The 16,978-nt window shown below is 29.5% G+C and overlaps 3 protein-coding genes across 4 annotated transcripts; 2 read left to right on the forward strand and 1 right to left on the reverse strand.

Annotated features, from left to right (window-relative positions):
- The first annotated feature begins 309 nt into the window (after positions 1-309).
- LOC132952485 (uncharacterized) lies at positions 310-1,071 on the forward strand. Its single transcript, XM_061024791.1, has one exon. The coding sequence runs from the start codon at positions 310-312 to the stop codon at positions 1,069-1,071; it is 762 nt and encodes a 253-aa protein (XP_060880774.1).
- Positions 1,072-2,942: 1,871 nt separating this feature from the next.
- LOC132951744 (anamorsin homolog) lies at positions 2,943-4,584 on the forward strand. The gene is made up of 5 exons (XM_061023669.1): positions 2,943-3,401; positions 3,535-3,779; positions 3,871-4,024; positions 4,099-4,229; positions 4,345-4,584. Exons 1-5 carry the CDS (start codon positions 3,200-3,202, stop codon positions 4,456-4,458), a joined length of 846 nt encoding a protein of 281 aa, XP_060879652.1. The 5' UTR covers positions 2,943-3,199; the 3' UTR covers positions 4,459-4,584.
- Positions 4,565-13,494, reverse strand: LOC132951745 (diphosphoinositol polyphosphate phosphohydrolase 2). Of its 2 annotated transcripts, XR_009665406.1 has the most exons (5): positions 12,658-13,494; positions 7,421-7,582; positions 7,264-7,348; positions 6,812-6,937; positions 4,565-5,259 (listed from the first exon to the last, which is right to left on the reverse strand). XR_009665406.1 is itself a non-coding variant. In XM_061023670.1 (4 exons), the coding sequence occupies exons 1-4, from the start codon at positions 12,748-12,750 to the stop codon at positions 5,141-5,143; spliced, it is 459 nt and encodes a 152-aa protein (XP_060879653.1). In that variant the 5' UTR covers positions 12,751-13,481; the 3' UTR covers positions 4,565-5,140. The 2 variants fall into 2 exon arrangements, 1 of the variants encoding a protein (XP_060879653.1); XM_061023670.1 differs by lacking the exon at positions 6,812-6,937 and having other exon boundaries at positions 12,658-13,481.
- Positions 13,495-16,978: the final 3,484 nt, after the last annotated feature.

The following is a 16,978-nucleotide window of genomic DNA, read 5'->3' on the forward strand; positions in this document are numbered from 1 at the left end:
AATGTATTGGGAATTCCTATATTTACATTACATGTCGTGCATCAACACTCCTCGAGAGTGTCTACGTTTATAGATTTTCAGCAGTGAGCAAATACTAACAATATTCAAACATTAAAGAAAATTAGCAAAGGAGAAATTCCTAATACAAAACAAAAAACTGTTTCTGAAGCTCAGGGTTTACTTTTACATAATATAATAAATTTTAAATTCAGTTTTTTTTTAATTATGTGGAGAACAATTTTAGACAAAGTATACATATTATCAAATTATTTACAGAACTCTTCAATTAATCTATTAACAGCTCATAGCATGATTCAAGCTTGTTTTACTGATATTGACTCTATGAGAACAATTGAAGTATTCATGGAAGTTAAAGAAAAGGCAATAGTGTTTTGCAATGGATTTGACGGTAGAAACCAGTTTGATGAACCTAGATGTAAAAAAATAAAAACCAATTTTGGTGAAAGTACAGAAGTTCAGTCAATAAGTTCAGTTGATGAGCGATTTAGGATCAATACTTATTTTGTCATTTTAGATGCATTTACCAATGTTTTAAAATATCGCTTTGAAGATTTTTCTAGTATTGTAAGAAAATTTGAAATCCTTGATCCAAAAAAATCTTTTGAAGGTAGACCCAGTAATGAAATTTTAGTTGAACCCCTTATAGAACTTTATACATTTTATCAAGTAGATGTTGAACAAGAAAATCTTATTTTGGAGTACAAGTCGTTTTGTTCTATTTATAACCAATTAATTGCAGAAATAAAAAATAAAAAAGTATTTGACAACAATATGTTAAAATTCATGATAGAAAATGATATGATTTCTTCATATCCAAATTTATCAACATTGTATAAAATATATTATACTCTGCCTATAAGTAGTGCAACTGCAGAAAGGTCATTTAGTAGGTTGAAGCTTATAAAAACATACCTCCGTTCTACAATTGCTGAGGATAGGTTGTCTAACTTGGCGGTTTTAAGCATAGAAAGAAATGTTGCTGAAGATATGGATTACAACAATGTTATTGAAACATTTGCCAAAATGAAGAAAAGAAGAAAAACTTTTTAGATGCTCTGAATTAAAATTTGTAAAAAACGTATTCTATAGAAGAAAATAAAGGTACCGATTTATTTGTTCAACTGTTATTTCTTTAAAAAAAAAGTGTTACCAGTAGTTAATGCTTTAATATATTATTAATGGTTTTAAAAATGTCATAATTTATTATGAAGGTCTTTAAATAATTACCATTTTAAGGTAGTTAGAATTATAGAAGACGTAGAATTATTTACATTTTAAAATTGATAACCTTTTGTATCATTTATTTATATTGTTTTTCACAAAAAAACATGTATGAGTAGGTATAACATATTTTTTATTTAAAGCACTAAGTCATGATTCGAGTTAAAGAGGTATGAGGACATTTTTGTTTAAATAAATATAACTTACTTTTAAAAAAGTTGCGTGACCTCTAAAAAAGGATGGCCTCTACAAAATGTCTCTGACCCACCGTTTTAAATTCCTAGACACGCCACTGCTTCTATCTACGAGTTTTTGTACCGCGCGTGCGAGTTCGCTGCGTATTTTGACGTGTTTCCCACAACTGTCGACAAATTGGATAGGTATCATTGGTAAGTGGCGAGAGAGGTATTTATGCCAAATATTTTCGAAAGGTACTTACCAAATTATAATTATAATCAGTTCCTGGCAATGTATGATTTTTCTATATTTTTAGTTTTTACATAGGTACCTTTATTTCCTTTATTTCCTATACCTACATACATTTTTTTCTATTTTTAACGCTAAAATGTATTGTTATTTCAATAACATTTAATTCACAATACATACATATATATGATTTTTATATATTTTTTAATATTTACTTAGAATATAACCTTGAAAAAAACACCAACAAATGTTTAAACAAACCTCTTTTGAGACAGTCCTAACTCCTAAGTCTGTATGAGGTGGGAAGGAATTTGTATTGCAAAAACTCTATTTTTACAATTCTTATCCCTTCATTAGATCATACGTACCAAGTACTAACATGGGCGCAAATATCGTTTGGGATTTGGGGGGGAGGAGCTAAAACCTTACTTTGATAATATTGAATGAGCATAAAACAAAATGTAGGAAATTTTTGGGGGGCTTAGCCCCTAAAGCCAGCTCCCCTTCCTTTTTAAGCCTATGCGTACTAACGTACCACGAATTAAGATATACATAGATATAGTTTTCAAACATTTTTACTCAACAAATAAATGTTTTATACTTTATAGACATTCATAGAAAAAAAAACTAATAAAATTGGAAACTAAAAATGTCCTTAAACAGTTCAAAACAAATCAAAATATTTTTAAAATTTTATCATGTATAGAAAATGCTAATATAAATATTTTAGTCAAAATGTCATGTATCTACGGTCATTTGTTTTAAAGTTACACCAAAAACCAAAATCTATTTTGCGTAAAAATTCCCGTTTTTCCTTAAATTTTATATTGTTTTTCCTGGCGCTTTTAAAAAAACGATTGGGAATTTTAAGTGTTGACCTCCCAAAAATACCAACTAGATTCACTTTTCCATCGAACAAGATACTGAAGTTGAAAATCGAAGGCCGAAGCATTATTTCGGACTACTAATCGTGTAGACACAAAAATAAAAAAATAAAAAAACACACATCATTGTAAGACCAATACATTCAGAATCTAAAATAAAAAAAAACAAATTGTAAACATTTTAAATTTTAATCAATACCATCCACAGAATAAATCATTGCTCCGATTTTAGAATCTAAAATGCCTATAGAGTAATAAATTTAACATTTATTTCATAAATTCTCGCATTAGATAATACTATTATCTTTAGCCATGCTCATCACTGATTGGTTGCATGACAATAACCATTGACTGTGATAAGATTAAAATTAAATGTTTTTTTTTTTTTTGTCAATGATTGCAGATTGAATGATATGATCATGAATTCTTAAGTCTCAATAGTTAATTATTCTTCGTTTGTAAATCGTAATTGAACATTAAAGTGTTTCATTTTTCCGTAGACCGTTGTCATTATAGTCAGTGCGACACTGCAAGTTGCGACATTCGCGAGTTCCTGTAGATAGCAAGACCGACGCATTTTGGTTTATAACGAAGTATTGGGCAATATTTGAACATTTTGAACAATCGTATTCCATTTTTCGACAGTCATGGACGACCATCACACCAAAGTTGATCTGTTGAAATTGTTGAACGACAATCATCTGACCGTTGCTCAAGGCATGTCCGACCGAAAAAACGTATTATTCGTCGTCGGCAAGACATCTGCCGTCAAGGAATTAGAAGAGTTCGCTAGTTGTAATGCCGACAGGGCCAACGTGAAAATCGACATTGTCGAAAATATGGGCCTTGGTAAGGGATGAGGGCACTGCTTAAGATGTACATACCTTATATTTTATACAGTGGGCGAGGGCATAGCAGATAAGGGATACAAACCTGAATTGTTATTTCAACTAGCTATTTATTCGTTTGTTGGTTATTTTAGAGACCGACAGACCATTGTACAACGCCATTCTATCGGGCTTTGGGGCAGATGACAATGTGTCGTGCGACTTGATTTTATTACCAACATACACTACATTGCTGACTGCTGGCGGCACGCTGATCGCGAAAACCGAAGTAGGGACTGAGGATAAGCTGGTGAAACGTATGAAAATGTGTGGTTTCCTTAATGTTGCCAAGAATGAATCTGTTCCAGGAGTGGTTGTCGGCAATATGCCCACGTACAAGGTAGACACATGTCTTAAGTAGATAATATGCTCAGTTTAGGTTTAGCTAACAATTTATCTAATCGTGTATGCTCATTTTTGTTTGTTACAAGGTTGGCTCTAGTGACAAAGTCACGTTGATTCCAGATGCAAAAGAAAATGTTGTTTCAGCGTGGAAGATGGACGATAATAATTCTGAAACAATATCTGAAGATGATTTATTAGAAGCCGATGACTTAATAAAACCGGATTCTTCCTCACTCAGAGGTATGCAATTAAACAACATAAAAACAAATAATTTATTGTTATTATTTTAAATTGTATGTTGCCTAAACCATCAGTTTGCGCTACTACCAAAAAAGCTAAGGCTTGCAAAGACTGTAGTTGTGGATTAGCAGAAGAACTTGAAGCCAATCGTCCCAAGGACACACCCAAACCAGACACTTCTAATGCCAAGTCGTCTTGTGGAAGTGTAAGTAAAATTTTTGTACTCATTCTATTATGTCGTTTTAACATTACTACATTAGTATTGACATGCACGATACAATTGAAACTCAAATTTTAAAAATAACAATATTGTTTTTCAGTGTTATCTGGGCGATGCATTCCGCTGTGCAAGTTGTCCATATCTGGGTATGCCAGCTTTCAGACCGGGCGAGAAAGTTCAACTCGCCGGAAACTTGTTACAGGACGATTTCTAATCGCTATATTCTGTCAATAACACTCAACACAACTAGAATATTTATACAACGGTATTTTAATTATAATATTATGTATAGACATCAAAAATTCAATTTTTGAAATAAATAAACAAGATATTTTTTTTATTCAAATGTATTTTTTCCCCTCAAACCAAAAAAATGTTAAGGGCGTTACAAATATTATGGTTACAAATGAAAAAAAAAAAATGTTTATAATAGTTTTAACATTGAAAAATGTATAAACTAATTTAATTAATATAACTCAGCAGTTTAATCCACTAAGCTATTGGCAGTCTGTCAAATGTTTATACAATAAGTAACATAAACACTGAAGCCGTGCGTACAAGATATATTATTATAACATATTGTATATACACATGTAGTTAGAAAAGTTTTATAAATTATTATTCAGTTCAGTGATTTTTTATTATGTTTGTTTTTTAAGCGTTACAAATTCTGCAATATTAAAAAAAATAATAATAATAATAATAATAATGATAAAAAAAATCTTTATCCCTTATATCTAAAAGTAAATGAACCTAATTTGATATTAAACATAAAAATTGAATTCATCGACTTAAGACTAAAAACTATTAGCGAATTGATATTATTTTTAATCTAAACATTTTAGGGAGTATTTTTTTCCATTTGGAGCAAATAATTTATTAAAAGGATGACTTTTTCAGATGTTTGCTTTTTGTTTATTGAGAGCAAAACTTTCCAGGTACGTGTGTTGAGTAGGCTTGTGTAGACGTAGCATATTCAGTGCATCTTCTAATTTAAACCATTTGCGTTTGCGACCTTAATAAAAAAACAAAACAATAACATTAAGTTTGTGTTTATAAACAAACTAAATTTTCATATTAATAATACAAAAGAAAAATTATTGTTTTGAACATATATATCCATAAGATAATACAAAAATAATTAAAATTGAATTTACTATTTACACAATAACAAAATACTACTCGATATAATTACTTATTGTTATTACAATAATGACACTAAAATTTAAATTTAAAAATAGTTAAATAATAAATTGCAATTGTCTTTTGGCATTATAACTTTTAAATGTATTTATTTTTAACTATTTTTTTTCATTATTACCCAAACAATAAATACGTATAGATGTCTGTATAAGCATTTTGTATTAAGAAATTTTGCCATATAGCAGCAGCTGCTTCAAAAGATATTTCCATACCATATATTATGATAATCAGCAAACTAGCAAAGTATTGAATTTCAGAACATTGTAAACATCATATTTTTTGTATACAAGTCCACAATAACAAAAATAAAACATAATACTAATGTATACATTTCTCCAGCTTGTCAATAATTTATTGAACTCCAAGGTCACTTCCCCATAAGATTAAAATTCTACTAGTCTATAGATATCTATAACCTATTACTCACTTGTTATTGTGTTTACAATAACCTGTCCTACCGCCATACAAATAAACATATTAATAACAAAAATGATAGGGACATAGTTCAATGTGCTTGTATGTACATGAAAAACCAGACATAAATTATTTTTGTGTTGATATTTTTTATCTTACTATGAAACATACAACATTTGAACATAAATAACATTTATTTAAATTACATATTTTTGTCAACTGTTAATGTGCATACAGTGTTTGTCCATGTTAATAACTTTTGATATATTTTTGTATTTAACTACCACTTTATTATAATTTAAAATATTATTTTAGATTCTATAAACTCAACATAATAATCTTAATACAATTTGATATGTGTTTCACTATTATTTAAAAACCTATGATAGTCAATTTGAGCACATTTCTAGTCAAATATTAGGTATCAGTTGAATAAAAGTAGCTCTATAGCAATGTAAGTTTTCAAGTCTAGGCAAGATATTGGTAAATATAAGTGGGAATGTGCAAGAACAAACTTGGTAAAACATTATGTTTACAATTATTTAAATAATATCAAAATAATCAATAATCTAAAGAGATTCAATAGTTAAAACTAATAAATGTATGTATATTATACATAAAAAAAAACATTTATAGAAAAATACTTCAACAAGATTATTATAGGTATTCATCACTGTTAAAAAAATGTTATTTACGTGTGGCATATTTTAGATAAAGATGAACTTATGTATAATTTATCTAATAATAAAAAGTTATGTAAAGTTTGGTTTATTAATGGACCCCATTATCATGGAAATTGTACATCACAGTACTCAACTTTATTTTACAACTATGAGGTTATTTTTTTGTAGGAGTAGGTAACCTAAATTAGGAACCAACTAACTATGAAATTATAATAGTAATTAAGTGTAATCTTAACTGAAATGAAAACAACATATTAAGCAATTTACCTTGTAAACTATGGTTTGTTGACGGTGTATTACTATTATTTTTATCACTGCCTTATTTTATGTGCATATTATCTTAGTATTTTGTTTGCTCACGTTTTTGTTTCAAGTATGACACTAGATGTATTTCTAAATACACATCAAGACTCAAGTTAAGAACTCTAGACTATTTGATTATAATATTATATAAGTTCAAAAAATAAAAGCTTATAAATTAACAATTATATGCATTAATACCTATAATTTTTATCGAGCTTATAATATTAAAACAAACAATTTATAGTTAATAGGTACTTTATAGAATTTATATGTTGAATGTCAAACTTATTATCGAAATTTACCAATGATATAATATGTTAAAATATAATATTTATCATAACAAATTATTGAATATTATATAAAAATATCAAAATTTAATGCACCTCAATTTCACTTAATGTTTAAGAAAATCTCACCTATGCCCAAAGAATCTTCCCACTCAGCTAGTTCTTCTGTTACAATCATAACAAACACATCTGTTCTATGCCGTCTGATATGAGTCTAAAACAGTAAATCAAATATTAGACATAGACCCACAGGCAGTTTATTATTTAAAAAAGAAATAATACTAACCCTATCTTCAAATGTACCAAGTCTTCTGTGTAGTCTGCCCACAACACCAGCTTCTTCGACTACTTCCCTTAGAGCAGTAGCACTTGGTTCTTCTTCAGGTTCAATACCACCACCGGGTACAATCCATTGTTCAGGTCTACTAGATGAAGTCACCAACAACACCTTCAAAAAGTATCATATACCTATATAATGTGCACAATAGTCTGTTATCATTATTCATTATATAAATTTATGGGAATATGAAAAAAAGAGCGTATTTTAATGTAGTGTTACTTAAGTTTACCTTGAACTAGATATTTTTATCATATAACATACTAGATGTAGTAGCAATGTGAATTTCATACCTAACTAATATACAACATAAGTTTACACAGGTTATTTAATTTTCAATTCTTTTTTTTGGCACAATGTCCATGACCTAATAAAAAAATAACTACCCGCCTGTCATGGTAACTAAGCACCCACATCAATAGGCTATAGTCCAACAAATAACTAAATTATTTATACCAATGTTCAATATTTATTCATTACCTATTGTTAATTATTGATTAAGTATTATGTTCTACATCAATTAATACTAAATGTAGGTATATGGTATTTGAAAACCATAATATTAACATTAATGTGTTGTAAGGGAATGGATAAAATTGTTTTAATATAACATGTATTATTGTATTCAGTATTGCTTTCTACAAGATTTTAGTTTACTCACAAACCATAATTAACAAAACCAACAAATCACTTAACCTAAGTTATGCACTCAGTTACTTAAAGTTTAGAATTAGTGGGAAGACAACATTTGTATATCACAACAAGCCATACAATAAATTGATTGTTTTGCCTCTGATTTTGATGCATAATGAAAGTATTATAAAATCAATTAAGAATAATAAGTAGTGTTGACCAATTTACCCTATGGTTAACCAATTGAATTATACAAAAAAAATAGTTATTGATAAATGTCCATACTCCATAATATATACATTTGTTGAAAAATATGTTAAAATAAATACAATTAGCAATGAAAAATACTAGTGCTTTATTTTTATTAATAATTAAGGGCTTCACACCTTGGACCTGATAGCTCTGCTTGCAAACCCCCACTTTTAACTAGAAATTCTATCATTCTTAATAAACAAAATTTGTATTATTTTTTTTTTTGTGTTAGTTATATTTATTGAAATTTAAAATGTTCACAATATACTTTTAGATTTCTAAAAATAAGTTTAGAACACCTTATATCTCTGTTGTATCTATCCCTTAGTTACCATTACATAGTTACGATTCAATTGTGTGTATTTTATAACCGCGGTTGTATTCAAAGTAAATTCATACTAGCCAGAATTAAAAAATATCAAAATATGAGTATTAAATTTGTTAAAAAAGTAGGTATAATATAGATTTATAGTTCCTGACAAATTAAAGAAGGCATATTTATTTAAGTTTATACATTTAAAATTATAGTCGATAGATATAATACTTATCTTTAATTATTAGTTAAGTAATTTTAATATTTTTGGCCAATACTCGTGATAAGAATATATTATGTATTTTCTATAACAGAAATAAAAAAAAAATGTAATTTGGTTACTTGTAGTATATATACCATAAGTAATACAATTAGGCACCTAGTTTCATTAAATTATCATCATATACCAATGTACTATAGAAAGAAAATATTTCAGTACCATTTAGTTATTTACAAGAATATAAGTGTATGAATTTACCCATTAATAATACTACTGTTTATATAATTTATCATGGATACCAGATTAATTTATTTTATACAATTTTTAATAACAAATATTATGATCCTATAATAAGGGTCTTAAATTATACTTTTTAAATGATTTTTTTTTTTCTAGTAAACAATATATTTAATAATTCTATTCATGAAAATAATATATAGCCAAATGCAAGTATTAGTTACAGTTGCATTTAAAAATAACCATTGTTTTATAAATTATGTTTAGTTTAAGTATATGTAGGTAATTTTAACTTCAACATTCATAACCTTGGAGCAGATCCAACATGAACGGAAATTATCACTCAGGTTTCGACAGAATACCTACTTTAAATATGATTTTTGTCAATATTTGAAGGATTCATTTTTGCATAAATAAATTATTTTAGTGTTTGGCTGGGGCCTAGTCAAATTACAGTTTGAAGTTTAAACATCTAAAACCATTAATTTTATAACATATACAATATACCTATTAAAATCGATGCAAAAACATTACATACATTTTTTTAATAAAATTAATTAGGTAGATAATAGCTACTTTAAGACTAAGCAAAAAATCAAGATAATTTATCCTACTGAATCACTAAAATAAATACATTTGTATAGAATAGACACTTTAAACAGATAAATAGGTTAAATTCTAAAGTTGAAACTGATAAAAGGTTATTTAAGGTCAATAGAGACCTAATTGTAATATTACTTGTATAATAAATAATAATTGTCACTAAGCAATATTTTTATTACAATACAATTATTGAATTAAAAGTGGTATTTTTTGGCATAATATCATTAACCATGAATACAAAATCAACAGTTAGGTACCGTTACCCTTACTTTGACCCAAATTAAAATATGGATTACAAGATTCATATTATACATATCAAGGACATACTTTGTATAACTTATAGTTAATTCAGTTAATTCGGTAGGGGAGAAGGTAATACTTTGAGATTGCTATTTTTAATATTTTTATGTTTATGAGTGCTTATTTTGATGATTTCAGGTTTTTAATTCTCAAACTATGGTTATAATTTATTATCCCATAAGAATATATTGAAATACTCACGAAATAAATTCCCTATTTTTATTTTAAATAGGATTTCTTTGCAATATGTTAATGGTAGATCTAGGTTAAAAATATTGAATAGGCCTACATTTTTACCAATCCTATTTTTGATTTTTTGACATGAAACAAAGGTTGGTCTGAATTACATTTTTAGATATGTCTGCAATATTCCAGTCTCCTGAATATATAAAAATTCAACATAAATCTACTGCTGGCATTGTTTAAGTCTATTCATGCAGTTCCAAACTAAATATTTACTTTATAGTTTATATTATATACTCTGTAAAAGAATAACAATATAATATGACGTTTTAATAATTTTATATAGATCCATGGTTAGAATTAAAAGTGAAATTAAAAAAAAAATATATATATAATATTTTAACCTAATCAAAAGCATTTTACAATGTTATACAATTTCAAATCAATTAAAGCTTAATTACAATAATAGCATAATCCAATTAATCTGTATTTTAGATAATATAAATTAATATTAGAACTACATAGTAAGAACCCAAGTAATTAGAATTATCTTAAATATGGAGAGATAATTTATTTATTACACAATATAACATAGGTTCAATTACATATCATATTACTTAATAAAAGTATTAGGTCAGTATAATAATAAGTAGGAAATCTGTGTAGATTTTAATTGATTCTTCACAATGCTTAAAAAAAAAATTGAATTTGTTATTTTCCATTAATATGTATACATGCGTGTAGTGTGTATGTCTAGTCATATTATGATTTAACACCAAAATTGGAAGTTATTTTTTAATATTAAATAATTAAAAAGTGCAAACAATTATTGGATTTCATTGCCATTGATAGCAGTAACCACTTTATAACAGTTTAAATTGTAGATTTAAAGTAGGTAATCAAAGCAAAACCATTTTCAGAACTAGGTGTGAAGGAAGTACTACATAATACTCTTATATTGTTATACTATACTAATATAATTTATTATAAAGTGTTAGGTAGGCAGTAGTAAATATTACATATTATGCAATGATATAGCTGTATATGTTGGCAAGTACAAACGCTAATAAGTAGTAAAAACAAAAATAATTGAAGGGTGAGAACTTTAGGACTCAAACAAAATATACAATTAGGTAGGTACCATGAAATACTCTATGCATTTAATTTGGAATAAATATTTTATCATATTATTTTACCAAGAATATATGAACGATAGTACTAAAAATAACCTTCAGATAAAAAAATTACATAAACTACTTTAAAATATGTCAAGTCTGTTAAAACTATTTATCTTGGTATTTAAAGGAAACATTTTTATGAGTATATTTAAATTTCATACTAGTATTTAGTTTCATTTCTTACATTACGATATTTATATAATAGGCGAATGTACAGATAATGTACCTAGGTATCTATAAAAAATATGTATAACTGATTTAAAGACAATTTGTTTATCTGCCTGACTGCCTGACATTCAAATACCTTGCAAAATGTTATTTTTAGTTAATATTTCTAAGAACTAAAAATAACCTGTATGATGGATAAATATGTAATACCATTGATTAAAATATAATAGGTATACTATATAATCTATAACATTTTCTGTACTATATATATTCAGTAAATGGTGATAGGTACCTATCTAATCTAAAATCGACATGATTAATAAGATATAAGAAGGTGGGGTAAAAATATAATAAAACTAAATTCAACAAATTCTTTTTCATTAAAATAATAAATTCCATAGGTACTCTTGCAGAGCTTAAATTTTGAAAAAGTAGATACTAGAATTAAAAATAATAACTCAATATAGACATTATAAACATTAAACAAATTTTCCCCTTTGTCCTATGTTATAATTAATAATTTATTATTAGCATATCTACGTATATCGCCCCTGATATAAAAATCACGAAATATAACATAACATTTTAATTTAGACAGTTCAAAAGGTGGAAATTGTAATGTACACAATTACACAAAAATGTACTATGCATATTATTTCAGGTTGGTAGTTAGGTATAAAATGTCCTAGGTCTCGTGATTATAAAAAATATAATGAAAATAAGTATATAAATTGTACAATATTATTTAGCAAAATGAATAGCAGTTTAGATTCAACAACAAAAGACAATTATAATAGTAATAGATGTGCAGTAACAGTGTATGTCTATAATAAAAATAATATATTGAATTGAATTCTATGAATAGAATTAATTTTAATTGACGTAGGTACCTATTGGCCATTACAATATTACAGTGGTAAAAACTAGAAACATATTATTATTGTAATTATTATATAAAGCTGTGACGTAATAATATCAGAAATCAGAAAATGATAGTGCAAACTGCAAAGCGATGCACCACGCGCAGTGTGCATTTATGACATATCAAAAACTCAAATTTATCGTACGGAATATTATAATATAACGAAATTGTAATTACCTCATCGGAATCTTTGCGCACACATATACAAGCAGCTCGCCTGCGAAATCCATCCTCGTCATAAATGCGAGTTGAATTCGGTTTATCTTTCATTTTTACTTTAATTTATTGATGTCCTAGTAACCGAGAATAAAATTCTAACGACGAATCCTCGGGGTACTCTAGGTGCTAGAGATTATTTTTTTGGGAAAAAAATTTAGGTGCAACTACGAGACGTATCAACGGCGGTTGACATTTTTCTTCTGAATTTTGATATTGTGGTTTTGGAACACGAACGAGCAATATTGTGACTTTTCTTATACTTCACGGCGAATCGAAATCCACCCGCGTGTTGAAGAGATACGTATAAAATATTACAATAATATATATATAAACGTAAGACGACAACGGTGGTAGTTTTTGTGAGTTATATTATGTACGAGCTAAAGCGAATTTAGAATACTAAGTACAAGTATAAAATTTTTAATAAAAAGTAGTTTAATTTAAAATTAAATTAAAATAAAGAAAATTAATACGGTGTGTATAAAAAAAAAACGTAAAAAAAATTATAATAAAACAAAAAAAATTGAAAAAAAAACGGGGAAAAAAACGGGTATTAAGAATTAAACAATAAGAGATACATTAGACAAATGTCACTTAGAGACATTGTAATCGAAACATCGTACCGCCGTTTGACGATTGCATATCGTTTCGTTCGTTCGTCCGGACCACCATAATCGTGACGACGGCGACGGCGGCGACGACGGGAATGGGTGTCAAAGTCCAAAAAAAAAATTGATGCGGCGAGAACGCGCACGGGCGGCCAACGACGCGAAAAACTAGCCAATACGGTGACGGTGGTGTTGATGTTGGTAGCGGTAGCGCTGGTTGTTGTGGTGGTGGTGGTGGTGTTGGCGTGGTTTTGGTGGGGTGGAGTTGATCGTTGATGCCGTAGTTGATTGTATAATGGTGCGGGAAGTGGTGGTGATGGTGGTGAACAGTGGCTACCAACTCTGCTATGGCTCTTTAGTGCGCGCGCGCACGCGGGTTTGTATCGAGTATTCAAGAGGTGTCCACCGGTCCGGTGCACGCGCGTGCGCGCTGCCCAAATGCACCCGCCGGCCGCCGCCACCGTGCATATTATTATTATCATAGCCATTAATCATTATTATTATTATTACTAGAATAGTATGTGTCTGTGTAGTGTGTATCGTGCATGGTGCGCGCCATAAAGACGAGCCACGAACGCATAGCTGATGTGTGCGCGGGCGGGCGGATATCGTGGCGCGAGAGACGCGGTTACCGGCGGGCGGCGTTGCCGAGTTCGCGCCTGTACCGCGGTTGGTTACCCTGCCACCTTCGTTGTATTTATATTTTTTATACGGCGAGACGACTATGGGCCGCGTGGAGAGTGTAACCGCGTGTGAACGAACGAAAAACCACGCTCGAGCGCTCGAACTCATAACAAAAACGTGGTAGGATGAGACACGCCACCGCGGGAGGATCCGAGAATGCAAACATTTAACATAGCATACGCGATCGGTGTGGTGGCCACGTTGCGGTTTGCAACCTCGCCGTCCAAGAAAAATGCAATTTTTTATTTGCTACCACCTCACGCCTCACGGTCCTGGCTGACGCGGACGCGCCCACGTGACTATCGTGAAAAAAATTCGGTTTTTTTTACAATGTCTCTTGTCGTTATACAATAACAATCATGTCATAATTATTCTTAACACATTTTTTACGTCAGACGTGAAATTTAACGAGTTGATTACTTATACATTATATTATTAAAAAACGCGGTGTTTTGTTTTTTGAAATAATTAAACTTTCTCGATAGAAAATATGTGTGTGTATATAATAGTATTAGGTATCGTATTTAATTTCTCTTTCCGAACACCGTCGTCTCGACTGTCGATCGATTGTAAATATTGTTTTGGGTCATACACTCGGCCGATGCCTAATAGTTAATACCTATAATGATGTATAGATTTTCTCAATCGTTTAGTATCTGGTAGGTCGTAGGTACGACCTTAGATCCGCGAATACGGGTTAGTGGTTACCATAAATAATTTTTGGATCTTAGGGGTACACGCGCGCGACCAGTAAAATATGATTACAAAACGCGCGCGTGCTTGATAAATTGCCAACAGGGTCGCCGCCTTGGCCCCGCTCTCAAATATTAGGTACCCAATTTACCATTGCTGTTAGCCATAAACATCCAAATAAAATAATATCGTATTATATTGTTCCGTGGCCCGACGGAGGCGGTAAATAATTGTCAGTATATACTCGGTAATATAATATTATTAGTAATGGATTATATAACTATACGATGCACAATGTATCAGTTATTCAGTTATACATTTTGTACTTGCATCCGCTATATGAACGACAGTAAATTGTGCGAGGCGGCCGATGCTGAACGCTGATGAGTGATAATCACAATCCAAATTTCCCGTTCCCCATCCATTATTTTATAAAAAATGTCAAAAGGGCAAAGGCCTAGATAACTAGATCCTTTATTAGCTTACTCCAAACTCAATACAACTTCTGACAAAATTAATCATTACAGTACCTGTGATAATAAAATTATATAATACTACATTATTATATAATAATATGAACACAGAAGAATTAAAAACATCATTTTTTTACGTACAACAATACGCTTTTGTCTTGAGACATTTAGTTTTTAAATGCTGTTTGTAGGGCGGGGAAGGTGGTCTATACTATTAGCCGATATAGTCAATTGAATTCTTTCCTCTTTAACCAAGGTAAAATATTTTCATGTTATATGCGCATAAAAATTATTACTAAAAAGCGGGTAAGTGCTCTGCTGTACAGAAGGTCACAAGTGGGTCACTATGGATGGTATTAAATTTGAATTCAATGATATAATATTGTATACGAAAAACGATTCTGAGCAGAGATGGTTTGTCAGTGTGGATATTTTATAATATATTTATATTATTATTTCTATAATTATTAATACGGTAGCTGGTAAGTTGAATTAATATTATAAAATTACAGCAAAATAACTAAAATTGTTATTCCTAGATATTTAATATGTAATTGTAAAACAAATTTAACAAAAACTATAAAAAAAACGTGTTTTTATATTTTTGAGATTTTTTGGTTACAGAACAATTTACTTACACGTGGAACCTTGTTTTAAATTTTCAATCCTTAGCTATAAAAGTTGAACATTTTATACATTTTTAACTGCAAAATCATTTTTAAATTTGATAAATGTTGTCAAAAATTGAACTTTAATTGCTTATAAAAAAATGAGTGCTTATGTATTTTTAAAAGTGTTCAAGTACTATTGTAACCAGTGGCGTATTTACGGGGGGAGGGGGTTCATTATGTGGCCCGGACCCCTCCTATTGACTCGTGTCTCGTACATGTTAAATTTTGTGTTTTTACATGATTAAGAAAAACAAAGTTTATCATTCGATACGAAGGATTTTGTAAAAACTTTTCGTCGCTTCAATTGTCAAAGTTTTTAATTAATATTGTGATTTTTTTTTGTTATAAATTTACATTGCCAGTATTACATTGTGATTTTGCGCAAGCGCAGTATTTACATTGGCACAGAAAATCTCAAAATCCCCGTTTGAGCAACTCCCCGGGTGGGGCTAAAAGAATGAAAAATACTTTACGACCTATTCTCGTACCTATCAAATGTACAAAAATATTTTTATCCGAATCGGTCGAGCTGTTACGGAGTTCATACACTAACACCGTGACACGAGATTTTTATATATTAGATGATTAAAAACTCAAAAATTTTACATGGACATATAAGCTCCCCACGGCTCTGTGTTCTAAAAATGATCTGGACCCTCCCCATTACAAATTCTTAAATACGCCACTGATTGTAACAATATATCAGAAGTATTGTGTTAAATTGTCAAGAAAATAAAAAAAGCGGATAAGTGCAGCGATAATGGAGTATGTCAGCGGTTTTGGGAGTTTGTTCATCGCCCCTTCGGTCCTCGGACAGGATACTATATGGGACAGTGTATTATTACAGTAGGAGTAGGTATTCGATTTAAATGCAATGATTGCATTCGATAAAAAATGATTCTGAGCGGAGGATCAGTGTAACAATTAGTAATTAGTAATTACAATTATGTGGCAATATATATATATTTATATATAGAAATTAGTATGTTTAATAAATAATATTAGATGTATAATTTACGAGATCGTCCCCACGACCTCCTACACTAAGCCACTTCTCAACATCCAAATCTCCACTCTACACACGCGCTTCCTCGAGATAACTCTACGACCTCTCTGCTACTTATAGACAGTTATAGTTATTAAATTATTG

This window comes from Metopolophium dirhodum, chromosome 9 (genome assembly GCF_019925205.1).
Source record: "Metopolophium dirhodum isolate CAU chromosome 9, ASM1992520v1, whole genome shotgun sequence".
NCBI lineage: Eukaryota > Metazoa > Arthropoda > Insecta > Hemiptera > Aphididae > Metopolophium > Metopolophium dirhodum.